This window comes from Diadema setosum, chromosome 3 (genome assembly GCF_964275005.1).
Source record: "Diadema setosum chromosome 3, eeDiaSeto1, whole genome shotgun sequence".
NCBI classification, from domain to species: domain Eukaryota; kingdom Metazoa; phylum Echinodermata; class Echinoidea; order Diadematoida; family Diadematidae; genus Diadema; species Diadema setosum.
In genome coordinates, this window is record NC_092687.1 from 13,985,603 (window position 1) to 14,008,071 (window position 22,469).

At 44.8% G+C, this 22,469-nt stretch overlaps 11 protein-coding genes and 1 pseudogene across 11 annotated transcripts; all 12 read right to left on the reverse strand.

The window, feature by feature from the left end:
- Positions 1 to 879: 879 nt before the first annotated feature.
- LOC140226139 (histone H2A, embryonic) lies at positions 880 to 1,254 on the reverse strand. The gene has a single exon (XM_072306628.1). The coding sequence runs from the start codon at positions 1,252 to 1,254 to the stop codon at positions 880 to 882; it is 375 nt and encodes a 124-aa protein (XP_072162729.1).
- An 871-nt stretch (positions 1,255 to 2,125) lies between these two features.
- LOC140226140 (histone H3, embryonic) lies at positions 2,126 to 2,536 on the reverse strand. The gene has a single exon (XM_072306630.1). It carries the CDS (start codon positions 2,534 to 2,536, stop codon positions 2,126 to 2,128), a length of 411 nt encoding a protein of 136 aa, XP_072162731.1.
- An 835-nt stretch (positions 2,537 to 3,371) lies between these two features.
- On the reverse strand, positions 3,372 to 3,746 carry LOC140226141 (histone H2B.2, embryonic). Its single transcript, XM_072306631.1, has one exon. It carries the CDS (start codon positions 3,744 to 3,746, stop codon positions 3,372 to 3,374), a length of 375 nt encoding a protein of 124 aa, XP_072162732.1.
- Positions 3,747 to 5,362: 1,616 nt separating this feature from the next.
- LOC140226142 (histone H4) lies at positions 5,363 to 5,674 on the reverse strand. The gene has a single exon (XM_072306632.1). The coding sequence runs from the start codon at positions 5,672 to 5,674 to the stop codon at positions 5,363 to 5,365; it is 312 nt and encodes a 103-aa protein (XP_072162733.1).
- A 787-nt stretch (positions 5,675 to 6,461) lies between these two features.
- On the reverse strand, positions 6,462 to 7,088 carry LOC140226143 (uncharacterized). Its single transcript, XM_072306633.1, has one exon. The coding sequence runs from the start codon at positions 7,086 to 7,088 to the stop codon at positions 6,462 to 6,464; it is 627 nt and encodes a 208-aa protein (XP_072162734.1).
- Positions 7,089 to 7,987: 899 nt separating this feature from the next.
- LOC140246567 (histone H2A, sperm) lies at positions 7,988 to 8,341 on the reverse strand. Its single transcript, XM_072325910.1, has one exon. It carries the CDS (start codon positions 8,339 to 8,341, stop codon positions 7,988 to 7,990), a length of 354 nt encoding a protein of 117 aa, XP_072182011.1.
- Positions 8,342 to 8,791: 450 nt separating this feature from the next.
- Positions 8,792 to 9,166, reverse strand: LOC140226144 (histone H2A, embryonic). The gene has a single exon (XM_072306634.1). It carries the CDS (start codon positions 9,164 to 9,166, stop codon positions 8,792 to 8,794), a length of 375 nt encoding a protein of 124 aa, XP_072162735.1.
- Positions 9,167 to 10,039: 873 nt separating this feature from the next.
- Positions 10,040 to 10,463, reverse strand: LOC140246568 (histone H3, embryonic-like; annotated as a pseudogene).
- Positions 10,464 to 11,296: 833 nt separating this feature from the next.
- On the reverse strand, positions 11,297 to 15,032 carry LOC140226145 (uncharacterized). The gene is made up of 3 exons (XM_072306635.1): positions 14,480 to 15,032; positions 13,533 to 13,585; positions 11,297 to 11,593 (listed from the first exon to the last, which is right to left on the reverse strand). Exons 1-3 carry the CDS (start codon positions 15,030 to 15,032, stop codon positions 11,297 to 11,299), a joined length of 903 nt encoding a protein of 300 aa, XP_072162736.1.
- A 906-nt stretch (positions 15,033 to 15,938) lies between these two features.
- Positions 15,939 to 16,313, reverse strand: LOC140226146 (histone H2A, embryonic). The gene has a single exon (XM_072306636.1). It carries the CDS (start codon positions 16,311 to 16,313, stop codon positions 15,939 to 15,941), a length of 375 nt encoding a protein of 124 aa, XP_072162737.1.
- Positions 16,314 to 17,176: 863 nt separating this feature from the next.
- On the reverse strand, positions 17,177 to 17,587 carry LOC140226148 (histone H3, embryonic). The gene has a single exon (XM_072306637.1). It carries the CDS (start codon positions 17,585 to 17,587, stop codon positions 17,177 to 17,179), a length of 411 nt encoding a protein of 136 aa, XP_072162738.1.
- An 834-nt stretch (positions 17,588 to 18,421) lies between these two features.
- Positions 18,422 to 22,139, reverse strand: LOC140226149 (uncharacterized). The gene is made up of 3 exons (XM_072306638.1): positions 21,587 to 22,139; positions 20,663 to 20,715; positions 18,422 to 18,718 (listed from the first exon to the last, which is right to left on the reverse strand). The coding sequence occupies exons 1-3, from the start codon at positions 22,137 to 22,139 to the stop codon at positions 18,422 to 18,424; spliced, it is 903 nt and encodes a 300-aa protein (XP_072162739.1).
- Positions 22,140 to 22,469: the final 330 nt, after the last annotated feature.

The window sequence follows — 22,469 nt, forward strand, 5'->3', positions numbered from 1 at the left end:
ACGTAGTGAGTCAGAGAGTAGTGGAACAAAACTAATGACTAGCAACCTTCGCACTGTCGTTTTATCAGCTCATTGCGTACCTCGAAGGAATCACCGGACATCTCGGGCATGGCGTCGTGCAGACGCTCTGCCTAATGTGCTTCCACATCTGTTCTCTGTTTCATATTACTTGATTTACTTTTCTGCTCCATTTGTTTTATCCACGTGTTTCCCTAAGGCAGCTGTTTTATATTACAACATGCCGAAAACTGCAACAATTTTAGACAGCAAACGCACAAACACTAGAGCATTAATGCAATCAAACACACAAACTTCCTACATACATGTGGCTGTGCTGTTCTTATGTTGTCGATAAATTACTCTTTTATTTTAATACCTTCTTTTTAACCTCAGAACGGCCTCGCCTGACGATTTATCATCTGTGCATTTCATAAATTCTTCCGAAATTAACTTGGTACTTAACTCTTGCTTATTTTCATACTCTAGTCTGTGCTTATTCTTTACTCCATATTCTCTCCTCATCTAATGGTATGTATTGCCACCTTATATATTTAGTCTTTATTCTATTTTGTCTCCTTATATAATATCATGCATTGTCACCTTATATATTTATCATTATATTTCTTCCTTTTTTATCATTATATTTCTTCCTTTCTCTACATTTCCTATTTATGTGTGATTCAAGTAAGGATAATTAGAGAGAGAGAGAGAGAGAGAGAAAGGAAAAAAAAATAAAAAGAAAAGAAAAGAAAAAAAAAACAGATATAGCGGAAATCTCAACACAACACGAAATAGCATGATGAATTGAATGTATTCTTTCTGGAAAATGTGGTGGCCCTGATAAGGGCCGTTTGGTTGAAAAGAGCCGCCGTGAAGTGTCTAACTGGACTTTGCAGTCTTCTTCGGCAGAAGCACAGCCTGGATGTTTGGCAGTACACCACCCTGAGCGATTGTCACGCCTCCCAGCAGCTTGTTCAGCTCTTCGTCGTTGCGAACGGCAAGTTGAAGATGTCGCGGGATGATCCTCGTCTTCTTGTTATCGCGTGCGGCGTTGCCGGCCAGCTCCAGAATCTCAGCGGTCAGGTACTCCAGAACAGCAGCTAGGTACACTGGTGCACCAGCGCCTACTCTCTGGGCGTAGTTGCCTTTACGAAGGAAGCGATGAACTCGGCCGACGGGGAACTGCAGGCCGGCGCGTGATGATCGAGACTTGGCCTTGGTGCGAGCCTTGCCAGATTTTCCTCGTCCAGACATGATTGGAGACGGAGAGACAAATGTGTTGACGTGATCTGAATGCTGATTCAACTGAGAGTGTGATCCCCGCCGATTGTTTCCGCACCCATTTATACCCCGCTCGGGGATCCAGCGGGTCAAGATCCTTTTGTTGACCGGTCGACCAATCAGCGTAGCCGGTGGCAGAAGTGGGCAGCTGCTACTGCTGCCAGTGCGGACACAAGCGCTGTTTGCTGCCCTCTTGCTGGCTAACTCGGCACAGTGTCTAGTAGTTCAATGCAGCTAGTTGTATCGCGGCGGCTGTCCATATATTATATTTCACAATAAAGCAATTGTGAATACACACTTTCAGTTGAATCAGCATTCAGATCACGTCAACACATTGGTAAAAAGACTCCGAATTAACGTCACAATCTTTCATTTTTTTTTCCTTTTCTTGACCATATAGTTTTACTTTTTCTTACCCCCCTCCCTTCACTCCTTCTGTCTCCCTATCTATCCCTCTCCCCTCTCTCTCTCTCTCTCTCTCTCTCTCTATCAAGCACCTTACAGACCCCTTCTCGTCTCAATTACATATGAATTGATTTGCTAGGTACATAATCACCGTAGACTGCGTTTCATTTGAAAGGGGGGGGGGGGCAGATATCCCTACTTTATGTGCATTTCATTTATCTTTGTGGTTTTCTTGTTCTCATTTTTCATTTCCGTTCAACTACGTGTGCACTTTTAAATACATAAAGATCTAACATCATCCAAGGCTCTACTTTTTAAAACTAAGAATAACAAACAGAATATTGTCCTGTATGAACCATGATATTCTTTCTTGATAATGTGGTGGCTCTGAAAAGAGCCGTTGTGTTGTGTGGTGCGACCACGGAGGACAGGCCTCTTTCTACGCCCTCTCTCCCCGGATGCGACGGGCCAGCTGAATGTCCTTGGGCATGATGGTAACCCGCTTGGCGTGGATGGCGCACAGGTTGGTGTCTTCGAACAGACCGACGAGATAAGCCTCGCTCGCTTCTTGGAGGGCCATGACAGCAGAACTTTGGAAGCGCAGCTCGGTCTTGAAATCCTGAGCAATCTCACGAACAAGTCGCTGGAAGGGGAGTTTGCGGATGAGAAGTTCGGTGCTCTTCTGGTAGCGGCGAATCTCACGAAGTGCGACTGTGCCGGGCCTATAGCGATGAGGTTTCTTCACTCCTCCGGTGGCGGGGGCACTCTTGCGAGCAGCCTTCGTAGCCAGTTGCTTGCGAGGAGCCTTGCCTCCAGTCGACTTGCGAGCCGTCTGCTTGGTGCGAGCCATGTTTTCTTCAGGTAATGAGTGCGGAGTTTTTTCGATGCGGAGTTGGGAAGAGAATGAAACCGCCGGACATCCAGCTCCCATTTTATATCGCGGACGATGGATCCCTAGACCCGGGACGGATCCAATCCGTGGCCTGTGATTGGTCAAGCAGTGATTTCCTTTGTCCGATCTGGGCGCACCAGCCCCGCAGCGGCGGCCCCCACCCGTCCCGTCCGCTATGGTTGGTCACGCCGCTCAACCTGTTCACGCCTTCCCGTAGATGGCGCCGTTGAGATACCAGCTCGCGAATTCAATGATTATTGCGGCGTATAATATACTGAAAACATCATTCCGAACGATTTTTTTTTTTTCTGTATGCAGGCTGCTGTAACAGTGATATTATTACTATACGTGCATGATGGTATTTGGAATAGATTCATATAGCAACAGCTCGTTAAGAAGACGATTGTATAAAGCGGTGTGGTAATTTAATACACTCTTTTACCCGAAAGGGAAGAGCTGGCTGATTGGAAGTTATATATCTATATTGTGCGGGTCTTAAACATTAATCTGTAATATGTTTGCATATTTTTACCATGTTTCGATCAGGTGGTGCTGTCATTAAACTAATTAACGAATACATTAAGTGAACACGAGAAGCAAATATAAATAAGCATACAATGTGAAGTCACTGTAAACAAGCGATGATTTGTATTTCTCTGGTGGGTAAAGTACTAGCTTTTCGATTCGTTATAGTTAGGATATGATTAGGATTTCATACAACAGTGGGATATTCTTTCTTGGTTATGTGGTGGCCCTGATAAGGGCCGTTTGAGATATAGGCGACTGTGGACATCTACTTGGATGTAGTGTACTTGGTGACAGCTTTGGTGCCCTCGCTGACGGCGTGCTTTGCCAGTTCTCCGGGGAGAAGGAGGCGCACTGCGGTCTGCACTTCACGGCTGCTGATGGTCGACTTCTTGTTGTACTGACCGAGACGTGCAGCTTCGGCGGCGATGCGTTCGAAAATGTCGTTGACGAAGCTGTTCATGATGGACATGGCGCGACTCGAAATTCCAGTATCTGGGTGGACTTGCTTCAGAACCTTGTAGATGTAGATGCCGTAGCTCTCCTTCCTCTTCCTACGCCTCTTCTTGTCGGCATTGGGCCGGGGAGCCTTGGCAGCTTTCTTGGAACCCTTCTTGGCAACTTGTCCGGATGGAGGAGCCATTGTGAGCGTTGACTAGACTAGGCGGATGCGAATTCGATGCAGCTTTGAAAGAGAAATGTTATGGTCAGCTGCCCCCTTTCCTCTTTTATACGCGTTCGGAGGATCCGCTCGCACAGTTCATGCAAATTAGATGAGGATTAGCAGAAGCATCGATTCAGGCGGGCGTGACGGCCCCGCCTGCCGGCCGGCCGGCCGCGGTGGTGAAATAACGGTTTCTGCCACCAGATGGCAGTAGACAGATTTTTGTCCAATTTTACCCTAATTTGTTCTTGAATTGCGTGTAGAAATGAAAAACGTGAATAATATTCTCTGCAAATATTAAATCATCATTTACTTTTCTTTTCTTTTCTCTTTGTAATCAAACTAGATCTAGAAAATCTCCTGTAACTATATATATTCTGTTTCGTATCTCGCAAAAAAGCTGCTAACTTCCCTTATTCCTTTTGATTGCGTGTTAAGTTTACACATGTTATCTACCTTCGTCGCCGCTTGCTGACACGCTGAAGCTGAAATCTATTTGTAAATATTTATTTTGCGTTACAAAAAACAAACAAACATACCTTCTTGCATTTGTACTTTGCTGATACTCCTTTTTTTTTACCTACTTGATTGATTGATTGATTGATTGATTGATTGACTGCTTGTTTCCCACTGCACAATACCAAAAGCCAATGTCAGACAGCAAGATATTGTCCAGACTTATCCACATTTTGTATCGAGGCTATTGAATCTGCGTAAAATTGGCTATATGCCAAATAGTGTATAGAATCTATCCTCTTTAGTGAGTTTAACTCAATATCAGGTGAAGCCAAACATTCTACTTGATTCATAATACAATGTAGTCAATAATTAGCAGGGTTTGTTTGTTTTTGTTTTTGTTTTTGTTTTTGGTTTTTTTTTTGTGTGTGTGTGTGTCATTTTTATTTTATTTTTATTTATTTTTTTTTTATTTTTTTATTTTTTTTTTTGCTGAATGATACTGTCTTGGTAGTATCTCCAAATTCCAGTCCATGTCCAGGCGTGGGGCGGCATGTGCATTGTGAGCTTCACAACTCTTAATGAAATATTTATGAGCAAAGGCAACAACTTCACCAAAGAAATGCGTAATGTTGTTGCTTTATACAACCCGCCCACTATGGGAGCAACAACTTTACCAAAAGGGCAACAACTTTACCAAAAAGGCAACAACTTTACACATAAAGCAACAACTTTACAATTGTATGACAACAACTTTACAATTGTATGACAACAACTTTACTTATGAAAATAACGTCTCTCTCTTTCTCTCTCTCTCCCACTCTCTCTATTTGCAACTGGGGGCTGTGATCAGCGAATGGATGCCATAATTATTCTATTACCTTCAATTACAACCGGTAAACTCTGTAAAGCGTATAATGAGGGCGTTTTAAGAGCATTGCCACGAAACAGAAATCTGAACTTAAAAGATGTACGAACAGTGTGGTTATACATGATATACATATGCCCATTGATTCAAACGTGCTACTTATGATGACGTTCCGTAATGTGGAAATTTGTTTCATTAAGTGTATTCTTTCTTGATAATGTGGTGGCTCTGAAAAGAGCCGTTGTTTTGTGGTGCAGGAGGCCGTTAAATTCTAGCCGCCAAATCCGTAGAGTGTGCGTCCCTGCCTCTTCAATGCGTAGACGACGTCCATGGCAGTAACCGTCTTGCGTTTGGCATGCTCGCAGTATGTCACTGCATCGCGGATCACGTTCTCAAGGAAGACTTTCAGGACTCCGCGGGTTTCTTCGTAGATGAGGCCCGAGATTCGCTTCACGCCGCCCCTTCTTGCCAGACGACGGATGGCTGGCTTGGTGATGCCCTGGATGTTATCTCGAAGAACTTTGCGGTGCCGCTTTGCTCCTCCCTTTCCTAGTCCTTTGCCTCCTTTACCGCGTCCAGACATGATGGCGTGAGTTGATTTTGGTTTAGCTGATGAGAGATCCAAAAGCCGAATGATGACGCTCCCAATGACCGAACAGGGTTAAGTAACCGCTTTGCGGACATGGAGGGCGACGCCCCATTCTCCTACTGTCCGCCGCGGCCAGCCCACGATCCGCCTGCACGAGATCCGGCTGGATCGAGTGCGCCACCTCACGGCCGTCCGTTGCGTTGACCAGACCAGCACCGCGAGTCGGACGGGCACTGTCGCACATCACATACATTACTCTGTCGCACATTACCTCAAGAAATGAACAAATAAAATACACATATGATAATATTGACAGCATAAAGCTACATAGATATGGAGTGGCAGATATATACATATACATATACATATATACACACACTCACACTCACATAATTTCGAGCTTGAAACGATTTTTCAGAGTAAAACTTCTCTCCCAAACGAAAACCATCACCCTCCCCCCGCTCGCATTCTGTTTAGCCTATTTCCCCAAGCTCTCACACAATTGTTTGCTCTTGAGTAACACATAAAACTCCTCAATTGTGCCTTCATCTACCATTTCTCTCCTTTTCAACATAAATTCACCAATATAGAATGATTTCTGTTTTTTTGTAAACTATTCCTTTCTATTTCCCCGTTTCGTATATTTCCTTCTTTTTTTTTTTCTTTCTTTTCTCAGTGCATCTTTCCATCGACTAGTTGATACTGCAACAATTATTCTTTCTTGGGTTTGTGGTGGCTCTTAAAAGAGCCGTTTGATTTTTGGTGTGAGGTGCAAATAAACTTATTTGGCACCCTTCTTGGCAGCAGGCTTCTTTGGTTTTGCCGCCTTGGATTTGGTCGTCGTCTTCTTCGCCACTTTCTTGGGGGTTGCCTTCTTGGATGGCTTCTTTGCTGCGGTCTTCTTCTTGGGCGTCTTCGTTTTCTCCGACTTGGTTGCTGTCTTCTTCGCCGGCTTCTTCTTTGTCGCCTTCTTCTTCTTCTCCTTCTTTTCTGCTGCAGCTTTGGCCTTCTTGGCGACCGCCTTCTCTTTCTTTGCGGCTGCCTTTGCCTTTGCCTTCTCGCGGTCAGCCTTGACCTTTGCCTTCTGCTTCTCTTTTCGTGCCTTCTCCGCCGCCTCTGCCTTTGCTGCCTTGACGTTCAGCTTGAAAGAGCCAGATGCCCCGACACCTTTCGTCTGAACCAGTGTCTCGTTGGCAACCCCTTTCCGCAGAGCTCGCTTGATGAAGATGGTCTGTCGGTCCATATCGCCTACTTTGTAGTTGGCTGCGATGTACTTCTTAATGGCCTGAAGCGATGATCCATTCCGCTCCTTCAGTGCGCCGATAGCAGCATTGACCATCACCTGGGTCGGTGGATGCTCGGGCGCTTTCTTCTTGGTCGTCTTCTTTGCTGCTTCCGAAGCCGCCATCACGATAACAATCGATGCGATACGTAGTGAGTCAGAGAGTAGTGGAACAAAACTAATGACTAGCAACCTTCGCACTGTCGTTTTATCAGCTCATTGCGTACCTCGAAGGAATCACCGGACATCTCGGGCATGGCGTCGTGCAGACGCTCTGCCTAATGTGCTTCCACATCTGTTCTCTGTTTCATATTACTTGATTTACTTTTCTGCTCCATTTGTTTTATCCACGTGTTTCCCTAAGGCAGCTGTTTTATATTACAACATGCCGAAAACTGCAACAATTTTAGACAGCAAACGCACAAACACTAGAGCATTAATGCAATCAAACACACAAACTTCCTACATACATGTGGCTGTGCTGTTCTTATGTTGTCGATAAATTACTCTTTTATTTTAATACCTTCTTTTTAACCTCAGAACGGCCTCGCCTGACGATTTATCATCTGTGCATTTCATAAATTCTTCCGAAATTAACTTGGTACTTAACTCTTGCTTATTTTCATACTCTAGTCTGTGCTTATTCTTTACTCCATATTCTCTCCTCATCTAATGGTATGTATTGCCACCTTATATATTTAGTCTTTATTCTATTTTGTCTCCTTATATAATATCATGCATTGTCACCTTATATATTTATCATTATATTTCTTCCTTTTTTATCATTATATTTCTTCCTTTCTCTACATTTCCTATTTATGTGTGATTCAAGTAAGGATAATTAGAGAGAGAGAGAGAGAGAGAGAAAGGAAAAAAAAATAAAAAGAAAAGAAAAGAAAAAAAAACAGATATAGCGGAAATCTCAACACAACACGAAATAGCATGATGAATTGAATGTATTCTTTCTGGAAAATGTGGTGGCCCTGATAAGGGCCGTTTGGTTGAAAAGAGCCGCCGTGAAGTGTCTAACTGGACTTTGCAGTCTTCTTCGGCAGAAGCACAGCCTGGATGTTTGGCAGTACACCACCCTGAGCGATTGTCACGCCTCCCAGCAGCTTGTTCAGCTCTTCGTCGTTGCGAACGGCAAGTTGAAGATGTCGCGGGATGATCCTCGTCTTCTTGTTATCGCGTGCGGCGTTGCCGGCCAGCTCCAGAATCTCAGCGGTCAGGTACTCCAGAACAGCAGCTAGGTACACTGGTGCACCAGCGCCTACTCTCTGGGCGTAGTTGCCTTTACGAAGGAAGCGATGAACTCGGCCGACGGGGAACTGCAGGCCGGCGCGTGATGATCGAGACGATTTATCATCTGTGCATTTCATAAATTCTTCCGAAATTAACTTGGTACTTAACTCTTGCTTATTTTCATACTCTAGTCTGTGCTTATTCTTTACTCCATATTCTCTCCTCATCTAATGGTATGTATTGCCACCTTATATATTTAGTCTTTATTCTATTTTGTCTCCTTATATAATATCATGCATTGTCACCTTATATATTTATCATTATATTTCTTCCTTTTTTATCATTATATTTCTTCCTTTCTCTACATTTCCTATTTATGTGTGATTCAAGTAAGGATAATTAGAGAGAGAGAGAGAGAGAGAGAGAGAAAGGAAAAAAAATAAAAAGAAAAGAAAAGAAAAAAAAAACAGATATAGCGGAAATCTCAACACAACACGAAATAGCATGATGAATTGAATGTATTCTTTCTGGAAAATGTGGTGGCCCTGATAAGGGCCGTTTGGTTGAAAAGAGCCGCCGTGAAGTGTCTAACTGGACTTTGCAGTCTTCTTCGGCAGAAGCACAGCCTGGATGTTTGGCAGTACACCACCCTGAGCGATTGTCACGCCTCCCAGCAGCTTGTTCAGCTCTTCGTCGTTGCGAACGGCAAGTTGAAGATGTCGCGGGATGATCCTCGTCTTCTTGTTATCGCGTGCGGCGTTGCCGGCCAGCTCCAGAATCTCAGCGGTCAGGTACTCCAGAACAGCAGCTAGGTACACTGGTGCACCAGCGCCTACTCTCTGGGCGTAGTTGCCTTTACGAAGGAAGCGATGAACTCGGCCGACGGGGAACTGCAGGCCGGCGCGTGATGATCGAGACTTGGCCTTGGTGCGAGCCTTGCCAGATTTTCCTCGTCCAGACATGATTGGAGACGGAGAGACAAATGTGTTGACGTGATCTGAATGCTGATTCAACTGAGAGTGTGATCCCCGCCGATTGTTTCCGCACCCATTTATACCCCGCTCGGGGATCCAGCGGGTCAAGATCCTTTTGTTGACCGGTCGACCAATCAGCGTAGCCGGTGGCAGAAGTGGGCAGCTGCTACTGCTGCCAGTGCGGACACAAGCGCTGTTTGCTGCCCTCTTGCTGGCTAACTCGGCACAGTGTCTAGTAGTTCAATGCAGCTAGTTGTATCGCGGCGGCTGTCCATATATTATATTTCACAATAAAGCAATTGTGAATACACACTTTCAGTTGAATCAGCATTCAGATCACGTCAACACATTGGTAAAAAGACTCCGAATTAACGTCACAATCTTTCATTTTTTTTTCCTTTTCTTGACCATATAGTTTTACTTTTTCTTACCCCCCTCCCTTCACTCCTTCTGTCTCCCTATCTATCCCTCTCCCCTCTCTCTCTCTCTCTCTCTCTCTCTCTCTATCAAGCACCTTACAGACCCCTTCTCGTCTCAATTACATATGAATTGATTTGCTAGGTACATAATCACCGTAGACTGCGTTTCATTTGAAAGGGGGGGGGGGGCAGATATCCCTACTTTATGTGCATTTCATTTATCTTTGTGGTTTTCTTGTTCTCATTTTTCATTTCCGTTCAACTACGTGTGCACTTTTAAATACATAAAGATCTAACATCATCCAAGGCTCTACTTTTTAAAACTAAGAATAACAAACAGAATATTGTCCTGTATGAACCATGATATTCTTTCTTGATAATGTGGTGGCTCTGAAAAGAGCCGTTGTGTTGTGTGGTGCGACCACGGAGGACAGGCCTCTTTCTACGCCCTCTCTCCCCGGATGCGACGGGCCAGCTGAATGTCCTTGGGCATGATGGTAACCCGCTTGGCGTGGATGGCGCACAGGTTGGATGGCGCACAGGTTGGTGTCGAACAGACCGACGAGATAAGCCTCGCTCGCTTCTTGGAGGGCCATGACAGCAGAACTTTGGAAGCGCAGCTCGGTCTTGAAATCCTGAGCAATCTCACGAACAAGTCGCTGGAAGGGGAGTTTGCGGATGAGAAGTTCGGTGCTCTTCTGGTAGCGGCGAATCTCACGAAGTGCGACTGTGCCGGGCCTATAGCGATGAGGTTTCTTCACTCCTCCGGTGGCGGGGGCACTCTTGCGAGCAGCCTTCGTAGCCAGTTGCTTGCGAGGAGCCTTGCCTCCAGTCGACTTGCGAGCCGTCTGCTTGGTGCGAGCCATGTTTTCTTCAGGTAATGAGTGCGGAGTTTTTTCGATGCGGAGTTGGGAAGAGAATGAAACCGCCGGACATCCAGCTCCCATTTTATATCGCGGACGATGGATCCCTAGACCCGGGACGGATCCAATCCGTGGCCTGTGATTGGTCAAGCAGTGATTTCCTTTGTCCGATCTGGGCGCACCAGCCCCGCAGCGGCGGCCCCCACCCGTCCCGTCCGCTATGGTTGGTCACGCCGCTCAACCTGTTCACGCCTTCCCGTAGATGGCGCCGTTGAGATACCAGCTCGCGAATTCAATGATTATTGCGGCGTATAATATACTGAAAACATCATTCCGAACGATTTTTTTTTTCTGTATGCAGGCTGCTGTAACAGTGATATTATTACTATACGTGCATGATGGTATTTGGAATAGATTCATATAGCAACAGCTCGTTAAGAAGACGATTGTATAAAGCGGTGTGGTAATTTAATACACTCTTTTACCCGAAAGGGAAGAGCTGGCTGATTGGAAGTTATATATCTATATTGTGCGGGTCTTAAACATTAATCTGTAATATGTTTGCATATTTTTACCATGTTTCGATCAGGTGGTGCTGTCATTAAACTAATTAACGAATACATTAAGTGAACACGAGAAGCAAATATAAATAAGCATACAATGTGAAGTCACTGTAAACAAGCGATGATTTGTATTTCTCTGGTGGGTAAAGTACTAGCTTTTCGATTCGTTATAGTTAGGATATGATTAGGATTTCATACAACAGTGGGATATTCTTTCTTGGTTATGTGGTGGCCCTGATAAGGGCCGTTTGAGATATAGGCGACTGTGGACATCTACTTGGATGTAGTGTACTTGGTGACAGCTTTGGTGCCCTCGCTGACGGCGTGCTTTGCCAGTTCTCCGGGGAGAAGGAGGCGCACTGCGGTCTGCACTTCACGGCTGCTGATGGTCGACTTCTTGTTGTACTGACCGAGACGTGCAGCTTCGGCGGCGATGCGTTCGAAAATGTCGTTGACGAAGCTGTTCATGATGGACATGGCGCGACTCGAAATTCCAGTATCTGGGTGGACTTGCTTCAGAACCTTGTAGATGTAGATGCCGTAGCTCTCCTTCCTCTTCCTACGCCTCTTCTTGTCGGCATTGGGCCGGGGAGCCTTGGCAGCTTTCTTGGAACCCTTCTTGGCAACTTGTCCGGATGGAGGAGCCATTGTGAGCGTTGACTAGACTAGGCGGATGCGAATTCGATGCAGCTTTGAAAGAGAAATGTTATGGTCAGCTGCCCCCTTTCCTCTTTTATACGCGTTCGGAGGATCCGCTCGCACAGTTCATGCAAATTAGATGAGGATTAGCAGAAGCATCGATTCAGGCGGGCGTGACGGCCCCGCCTGCCGGCCGGCCGGCCGCGGTGGTGAAATAACGGTTTCTGCCACCAGATGGCAGTAGACAGATTTTTGTCCAATTTTACCCTAATTTGTTCTTGAATTGCGTGTAGAAATGAAAAACGTGAATAATATTCTCTGCAAATATTAAATCATCATTTACTTTTCTTTTCTTTTCTCTTTGTAATCAAACTAGATCTAGAAAATCTCCTGTAACTATATATATTCTGTTTCGTATCTCGCAAAAAAGCTGCTAACTTCCCTTATTCCTTTTGATTGCGTGTTAAGTTTACACATGTTATCTACCTTCGTCGCCGCTTGCTGACACGCTGAAGCTGAAATCTATTTGTAAATATTTATTTTGCGTTACAAAAAACAAACAAACATACCTTCTTGCATTTGTACTTTGCTGATACTCCTTTTTTTTTTACCTACTTGATTGATTGATTGATTGATTGATTGATTGACTGCTTGTTTCCCACTGCACAATACCAAAAGCCAATGTCAGACAGCAAGATATTGTCCAGACTTATCCACATTTTGTATCGAGGCTATTGAATCTGCGTAAAATTGGCTATATGCCAAATAGTGTATAGAATCTATCCTCTTTAGTGAGTTTAACTCAATATCAGGTGAAGCCAAACATTCTACTTGATTCATAATACAATGTAGTCAATAATTAGCAGGGTTTGTTTGTTTTTGTTTTTGTTTTTGGTTTTGGTTTTTTTTTGTGTGTGTGTGTGTGTCATTTTTATTTTATTTTTATTTATTTTTTTTTATTTTTTTTTTTTTTGCTGAATGATACTGTCTTGGTAGTATCTCCAAATTCCAGTCCATGTCCAGGCGTGGGGCGGCATGTGCATTGTGAGCTTCACAACTCTTAATGAAATATTTATGAGCAAAGGCAACAACTTCACCAAAGAAATGCGTAATGTTGTTGCTTTATACAACCCGCCCACTATGGGAGCAACAACTTTACCAAAAGGGCAACAACTTTACCAAAAAGGCAACAACTTTACACATAAAGCAACAACTTTACAATTGTATGACAACAACTTTACAATTGTATGACAACAACTTTACTTATGAAAATAACGTCTCTCTCTTTCTCTCTCTCTCCCACTCTCTCTATTTGCAACTGGGGGCTGTGATCAGCGAATGGATGCCATAATTATTCTATTACCTTCAATTACAACCGGTAAACTCTGTAAAGCGTATAATGAGGGCGTTTTAAGAGCATTGCCACGAAACAGAAATCTGAACTTAAAAGATGTACGAACAGTGTGGTTATACATAATATACATATGCCCATTGATTCAAACGTGCTACTTATGATGACGTTCCGTAATGTGGAAATTTGTTTCATTAAGTGTATTCTTTCTTGATAATGTGGTGGCTCTGAAAAGAGCCGTTGTTTTGTGGTGCAGGAGGCCGTTAAATTCTAGCCGCCAAATCCGTAGAGTGTGCGTCCCTGCCTCTTCAATGCGTAGACGACGTCCATGGCAGTAACCGTCTTGCGTTTGGCATGCTCGCAGTATGTCACTGCATCGCGGATCACGTTCTCAAGGAAGACTTTCAGGACTCCGCGGGTTTCTTCGTAGATGAGGCCCGAGATTCGCTTCACGCCGCCCCTTCTTGCCAGACGACGGATGGCTGGCTTGGTGATGCCCTGGATGTTATCTCGAAGAACTTTGCGGTGCCGCTTTGCTCCTCCCTTTCCTAGTCCTTTGCCTCCTTTACCGCGTCCAGACATGATGGCGTGAGTTGATTTTGGTTTAGCTGATGAGAGATCCAAAAGCCGAATGATGACGCTCCCAATGACCGAACAGGGTTAAGTAACCGCTTTGCGGACATGGAGGGCGACGCCCCATTCTCCTACTGTCCGCCGCGGCCAGCCCACGATCCGCCTGCACGAGATCCGGCTGGATCGAGTGCGCCACCTCACGGCCGTCCGTTGCGTTGACCAGACCAGCACCGCGAGTCGGACGGGCACTGTCGCACATCACATACATTACTCTGTCGCACATCACATACATTACTCTGTCGCACATTACCTCAAGAAATGAACAAATAAAATACACATATGATAATATTGACAGCATAAAGCTACATAGATATGGAGTGGCAGATATATACATATACATATACATATATACACACACTCACACTCACATAATTTCGAGCTTGAAACGATTTTTCAGAGTAAAACTTCTCTCCCAAACGAAAACCATCGCCCTCCCCCCGCTCGCATTCTGTTTAGCCTATTTCCCCAAGCTCTCACACAATTGTTTGCTCTTGAGTAACACATAAAACTCCTCAATTGTGCCTTCATCTACCATTTCTCTCCTTTTCAACATAAATTCACCAATATAGAATGATTTCTGTTTTTTTGTAAACTATTCCTTTCTATTTCCCCGTTTCGTATATTTCCTTCTTTTTTTTTTCTTTCTTTTCTCAGTGCATCTTTCCATCGACTAGTTGATACTGCAACAATTATTCTTTCTTGGGTTTGTGGTGGCTCTTAAAAGAGCCGTTTGATTTTTGGTGTGAGGTGCAAATAAACTTATTTGGCACCCTTCTTGGCAGCAGGCTTCTTTGGTTTTGCCGCCTTGGATTTGGTCGTCGTCTTCTTCGCCACTTTCTTGGGGGTTGCCTTCTTGGATGGCTTCTTTGCTGCGGTCTTCTTCTTGGGCGTCTTCGTTTTCTCCGACTTGGTTGCTGTCTTCTTCGCCGGCTTCTTCTTTGTCGCCTTCTTCTTCTTCTCCTTCTTTTCTGCTGCAGCTTTGGCCTTCTTGGCGACCGCCTTCTCTTTCTTTGCGGCTGCCTTTGCCTTTGCCTTCTCGCGGTCAGCCTTGACCTTTGCCTTCTGCTTCTCTTTTCGTGCCTTCTCCGCCGCCTCTGCCTTTGCTGCCTTGACGTTCAGCTTGAAAGAGCCAGATGCCCCGACACCTTTCGTCTGAACCAGTGTCTCGTTGGCAACCCCTTTCCGCAGAGCTCGCTTGATGAAGATGGTCTGTCGGTCCATATCGCCTACTTTGTAGTTGGCTGCGATGTACTTCTTAATGGCCTGAAGCGATGATCCATTCCGCTCCTTCAGTGCGCCGATAGCAGCATTGACCATCACCTGGGTCGGTGGATGCTCGGGCGCTTTCTTCTTGGTCGTCTTCTTTGCTGCTTCCGAAGCCGCCATCACGATAACAATCGATGCGATACGTAGTGAGTCAGAGAGTAGTGGAACAAAACTAATGACTAGCAACCTTCGCACTGTCGTTTTATCAGCTCATTGCGTACCTCGAAGGAATCACCGGACATCTCGGGCATGGCGTCGTGCAGACGCTCTGCCTAATGTGCTTCCACATCTGTTCTCTGTTTCATATTACTTGATTTACTTTTCTGCTCCATTTGTTTTATCCACGTGTTTCCCTAAGGCAGCTGTTTTATATTACAACATGCCGAAAACTGCAACAATTTTAGACAGCAAACGCACAAACACTAGAGCATTAATGCAATCAAACACACAAACTTCCTACATACATGTGGCTGTGCTGTTCTTATGTTGTCGATAAATTACTCTTTTATTTTAATACCTTCTTTTTAACCTCAGAACGGCCTCGCCTGACGATTTATCATCTGTGCATTTCATAAATTCTTCCGAAATTAACTTGGTACTTAACTCTTGCTTATTTTCATACTCTAGTCTGTGCTTATTCTTTACTCCATATTCTCTCCTCATCTAATGGTATGTATTGCCACCTTATATATTTAGTCTTTATTCTATTTTGTCTCCTTATATAATATCATGCATTGTCACCTTATATATTTATCATTATATTTCTTCCTTTTTTATCATTATATTTCTTCCTTTCTCTACATTTCCTATTTATGTGTGATTCAAGTAAGGATAATTAGAGAGAGAGAGAGAGAGAGAGAGAGAGAAAGAAAAAAAAAATAAAAAGAAAAGAAAAGAAAAAAAAAACAGGTATAGCGGAAATCTCAACACAACACGAAATAGCATGATGAATTGAATGTATTCTTTCTGGAAAATGTGGTGGCCCTGATAAGGGCCGTTTGGTTGAAAAGAGCCGCCGTGAAGTGTCTAACTGGACTTTGCAGTCTTCTTCGGCAGAAGCACAGCCTGGATGTTTGGCAGTACACCACCCTGAGCGATTGTCACGCCTCCCAGCAGCTTGTTCAGCTCTTCGTCGTTGCGAACGGCAAGTTGAAGATGTCGCGGGATGATCCTCGTCTTCTTGTTATCGCGTGCGGCGTTGCCGGCCAGCTCCAGAATCTCAGCGGTCAGGTACTCCAGAACAGCAGCTAGGTACACTGGTGCACCAGCGCCTACTCTCTGGGCGTAGTTGCCTTTACGAAGGAAGCGATGAACTCGGCCGACGGGGAACTGCAGGCCGGCGCGTGATGATCGAGACTTGGCCTTGGTGCGAGCCTTGCCAGATTTTCCTCGTCCAGACATGATTGGAGACGGAGAGACAAATGTGTTGACGTGATCTGAATGCTGATTCAACTGAGAGTGTGATCCCCGCCGATTGTTTCCGCACCCATTTATACCCCGCTCGGGGATCCAGCGGGTCAAGATCCTTTTGTTGACCGGTCGACCAATCAGCGTAGCCGGTGGCAGAAGTGGGCAGCTGCTACTGCTGCCAGTGCGGACACAAGCGCTGTTTGCTGCCCTCTTGCTGGCTAACTCGGCACAGTGTCTAGTAGTTCAATGCAGCTAGTTGTATCGCGGCGGCTGTCCATATATTATATTTCACAATAAAGCAATTGTGAATACACACTTTCAGTTGAATCAGCATTCAGATCACGTCAACACATTGGTAAAAAGACTCCGAATTAACGTCACAATCTTTCATTTTTTTTCCTTTTCTTGACCATATAGTTTTACTTTTTCTTACCCCCCTCCCTTCACTCCTTCTGTCTCCCTATCTATCCCTCTCCCCTCTCTCTCTCTCTCTCTCTCTATCAAGCACCTTACAGACCCCTTCTCGTCTCAATTACATATGAATTGATTTGCTAGGTACATAATCACCGTAGACTGCGTTTCATTTGAAAGGGGGGGGGGGCAGATATCCCTACTTTATGTGCATTTCATTTATCTTTGTGGTTTTCTTGTTCTCATTTTTCATTTCCGTTCAACTACGTGTGCACTTTTAAATACATAAAGATCTAACATCATCCAAGGCTCTACTTTTTAAAACTAAGAATAACAAACAGAATATTGTCCTGTATGAACCATGATATTCTTTCTTGATAATGTGGTGGCTCTGAAAAGAGCCGTTGTGTTGTGTGGTGCGACCACGGAGGACAGGCCTCTTTCTACGCCCTCTCTCCCCGGATGCGACGGGCCAGCTGAATGTCCTTGGGCATGATGGTAACCCGCTTGGCGTGGATGGCGCACAGGTTGGTGTCTTCGAACAGACCGACGAGATAAGCCTCGCTCGCTTCTTGGAGGGCCATGACAGCAGAACTTTGGAAGCGCAGCTCGGTCTTGAAATCCTGAGCAATCTCACGAACAAGTCGCTGGAAGGGGAGTTTGCGGATGAGAAGTTCGGTGCTCTTCTGGTAGCGGCGAATCTCACGAAGTGCGACTGTGCCGGGCCTATAGCGATGAGGTTTCTTCACTCCTCCGGTGGCGGGGGCACTCTTGCGAGCAGCCTTCGTAGCCAGTTGCTTGCGAGGAGCCTTGCCTCCAGTCGACTTGCGAGCCGTCTGCTTGGTGCGAGCCATGTTTTCTTCAGGTAATGAGTGCGGAGTTTTTTCGATGCGGAGTTGGGAAGAGAATGAAACCGCCGGACATCCAGCTCCCATTTTATATCGCGGACGATGGATCCCTAGACCCGGGACGGATCCAATCCGTGGCCTGTGATTGGTCAAGCAGTGATTTCCTTTGTCCGATCTGGGCGCACCAGCCCCGCAGCGGCGGCCCCCACCCGTCCCGTCCGCTATGGTTGGTCACGCCGCTCAACCTGTTCACGCCTTCCCGTAGATGGCGCCGTTGAGATACCAGCTCGCGAATTCAATGATTATTGCGGCGTATAATATACTGAAAACATCATTCCGAACGATTTTTTTTTTTCTGTATGCAGGCTGCTGTAACAGTGATATTATTACTATACGTGCATGATGGTATTTGGAATAGATTCATATAGCAACAGCTCGTTAAGAAGACGATTGTATAAAGCGGTGTGGTAATTTAATACACTCTTTTACCCGAAAGGGAAGAGCTGGCTGATTGGAAGTTATATATCTATATTGTGCGGGTCTTAAACATTAATCTGTAATATGTTTGCATATTTTTACCATGTTTCGATCAGGTGGTGCTGTCATTAAACTAATTAACGAATACATTAAGTGAACACGAGAAGCAAATATAAATAAGCATACAATGTGAAGTCACTGTAAACAAGCGATGATTTGTATTTCTCTGGTGGGTAAAGTACTAGCTTTTCGATTCGTTATAGTTAGGATATGATTAGGATTTCATACAACAGTGGGATATTCTTTCTTGGTTATGTGGTGGCCCTGATAAGGGCCGTTTGAGATATAGGCGACTGTGGACATCTACTTGGATGTAGTGTACTTGGTGACAGCTTTGGTGCCCTCGCTGACGGCGTGCTTTGCCAGTTCTCCGGGGAGAAGGAGGCGCACTGCGGTCTGCACTTCACGGCTGCTGATGGTCGACTTCTTGTTGTACTGACCGAGACGTGCAGCTTCGGCGGCGATGCGTTCGAAAATGTCGTTGACGAAGCTGTTCATGATGGACATGGCGCGACTCGAAATTCCAGTATCTGGGTGGACTTGCTTCAGAACCTTGTAGATGTAGATGCCGTAGCTCTCCTTCCTCTTCCTACGCCTCTTCTTGTCGGCATTGGGCCGGGGAGCCTTGGCAGCTTTCTTGGAACCCTTCTTGGCAACTTGTCCGGATGGAGGAGCCATTGTGAGCGTTGACTAGACTAGGCGGATGCGAATTCGATGCAGCTTTGAAAGAGAAATGTTATGGTCAGCTGCCCCCTTTCCTCTTTTATACGCGTTCGGAGGATCCGCTCGCACAGTTCATGCAAATTAGATGAGGATTAGCAGAAGCATCGATTCAGGCGGGCGTGACGGCCCCGCCTGCCGGCCGGCCGGCCGCGGTGGTGAAATAACGGTTTCTGCCACCAGATGGCAGTAGACAGATTTTTGTCCAATTTTACCCTAATTTGTTCTTGAATTGCGTGTAGAAATGAAAAACGTGAATAATATTCTCTGCAAATATTAAATCATCATTTACTTTTCTTTTCTTTTCTCTTTGTAATCAAACTAGATCTAGAAAATCTCCTGTAACTATATATATTCTGTTTCGTATCTCGCAAAAAAGCTGCTAACTTCCCTTATTCCTTTTGATTGCGTGTTAAGTTTACACATGTTATCTACCTTCGTCGCCGCTTGCTGACACGCTGAAGCTGAAATCTATTTGTAAATATTTATTTTGCGTTACAAAAAACAAACAAACATACCTTCTTGCATTTGTACTTTGCTGATACTCCTTTTTTTTTACCTACTTGATTGATTGATTGATTGATTGATTGATTGACTGCTTGTTTCCCACTGCACAATACCAAAAGCCAATGTCAGACAGCAAGATATTGTCCAGACTTATCCACATTTTGTATCGAGGCTATTGAATCTGCGTAAAATTGGCTATATGCCAAATAGTGTATAGAATCTATCCTCTTTAGTGAGTTTAACTCAATATCAGGTGAAGCCAAACATTCTACTTGATTCATAATACAATGTAGTCAATAATTAGCAGGGTTTGTTTGTTTTTGTTTTTGTTTTTGTTTTTGGTTTTTTTTTTGTGTGTGTGTGTGTCATTTTTATTTTATTTTTATTTTATTTTTTTTTTATTTTATTTTTTTTTTTTTTGCTGAATGATACTGTCTTGGTAGTATCTCCAAATTCCAGTCCATGTCCAGGCGTGGGGCGGCATGTGCATTGTGAGCTTCACAACTCTTAATGAAATATTTATGAGCAAAGGCAACAACTTCACCAAAGAAATGCGTAATGTTGTTGCTTTATACAACCCGCCCACTATGGGAGCAACAACTTTACCAAAAGGGCAACAACTTTACCAAAAAGGCAACAACTTTACACATAAAGCAACAACTTTACAATTGTATGACAACAACTTTACAATTGTATGACAACAACTTTACTTATGAAAATAACGTCTCTCTCTTTCTCTCTCTCTCCCACTCTCTCTATTTGCAACTGGGGGCTGTGATCAGCGAATGGATGCCATAATTATTCTATTACCTTCAATTACAACCGGTAAACTCTGTAAAGCGTATAATGAGGGCGTTTTAAGAGCATTGCCACGAAACAGAAATCTGAACTTAAAAGATGTACGAACAGTGTGGTTATACATAATATACATATGCCCATTGATTCAAACGTGCTACTTATGATGACGTTCCGTAATGTGGAAATTTGTTTCATTAAGTGTATTCTTTCTTGATAATGTGGTGGCTCTGAAAAGAGCCGTTGTTTTGTGGTGCAGGAGGCCGTTAAATTCTAGCCGCCAAATCCGTAGAGTGTGCGTCCCTGCCTCTTCAATGCGTAGACGACGTCCATGGCAGTAACCGTCTTGCGTTTGGCATGCTCGCAGTATGTCACTGCATCGCGGATCACGTTCTCAAGGAAGACTTTCAGGACTCCGCGGGTTTCTTCGTAGATGAGGCCCGAGATTCGCTTCACGCCGCCCCTTCTTGCCAGACGACGGATGGCTGGCTTGGTGATGCCCTGGATGTTATCTCGAAGAACTTTGCGGTGCCGCTTTGCTCCTCCCTTTCCTAGTCCTTTGCCTCCTTTACCGCGTCCAGACATGATGGCGTGAGTTGATTTTGGTTTAGCTGATGAGAGATCCAAAAGCCGAATGATGACGCTCCCAATGACCGAACAGGGTTAAGTAACCGCTTTGCGGACATGGAGGGCGACGCCCCATTCTCCTACTGTCCGCCGCGGCCAGCCCACGATCCGCCTGCACGAGATCCGGCTGGATCGAGTGCGCCACCTCACGGCCGTCCGTTGCGTTGACCAGACCAGCACCGCGAGTCGGACGGGCACTGTCGCACATCACATACATTACTCTGTCGCACATTACCTCAAGAAATGAACAAATAAAATACACATATGATAATATTGACAGCATAAAGCTACATAGATATGGAGTGGCAGATATATACATATACATATACATATATACACACACTCACACTCACATAATTTCGAGCTTGAAACGATTTTTCAGAGTAAAACTTCTCTCCCAAACGAAAACCATCACCCTCCCCCCGCTCGCATTCTGTTTAGCCTATTTCCCCAAGCTCTCACACAATTGTTTGCTCTTGAGTAACACATAAAACTCCTCAATTGTGCCTTCATCTACCATTTCTCTCCTTTTCAACATAAATTCACCAATATAGAATGATTTCTGTTTTTTTTGTAAACTATTCCTTTCTATTTCCCCGTTTCGTATATTTCCTTCTTTTTTTTTTCTTTCTTTTCTCAGTGCATCTTTCCATCGACTAGTTGATACTGCAACAATTATTCTTTCTTGGGTTTGTGGTGGCTCTTAAAAGAGCCGTTTGATTTTTGGTGTGAGGTGCAAATAAACTTATTTGGCACCCTTCTTGGCAGCAGGCTTCTTTGGTTTTGCCGCCTTGGATTTGGTCGTCGTCTTCTTCGCCACTTTCTTGGGGGTTGCCTTCTTGGATGGCTTCTTTGCTGCGGTCTTCTTCTTGGGCGTCTTCGTTTTCTCCGACTTGGTTGCTGTCTTCTTCGCCGGCTTCTTCTTTGTCGCCTTCTTCTTCTTCTCCTTCTTTTCTGCTGCAGCTTTGGCCTTCTTGGCGACCGCCTTCTCTTTCTTTGCGGCTGCCTTTGCCTTTGCCTTCTCGCGGTCAGCCTTGACCTTTGCCTTCTGCTTCTCTTTTCGTGCCTTCTCCGCCGCCTCTGCCTTTGCTGCCTTGACGTTCAGCTTGAAAGAGCCAGATGCCCCGACACCTTTCGTCTGAACCAGTGTCTCGTTGGCAACCCCTTTCCGCAGAGCTCGCTTGATGAAGATGGTCTGTCGGTCCATATCGCCTACTTTGTAGTTGGCTGCGATGTACTTCTTAATGGCCTGAAGCGATGATCCATTCCGCTCCTTCAGTGCGCCGATAGCAGCATTGACCATCACCTGGGTCGGTGGATGCTCGGGCGCTTTCTTCTTGGTCGTCTTCTTTGCTGCTTCCGAAGCCGCCATCACGATAACAATCGATGCGATACGTAGTGAGTCAGAGAGTAGTGGAACAAAACTAATGACTAGCAACCTTCGCACTGTCGTTTTATCAGCTCATTGCGTACCTCGAAGGAATCACCGGACATCTCGGGCATGGCGTCGTGCAGACGCTCTGCCTAATGTGCTTCCACATCTGTTCTCTGTTTCATATTACTTGATTTACTTTTCTGCTCCATTTGTTTTATCCACGTGTTTCCCTAAGGCAGCTGTTTTATATTACAACATGCCGAAAACTGCAACAATTTTAGACAGCAAACGCACAAACACTAGAGCATTAATGCAATCAAACACACA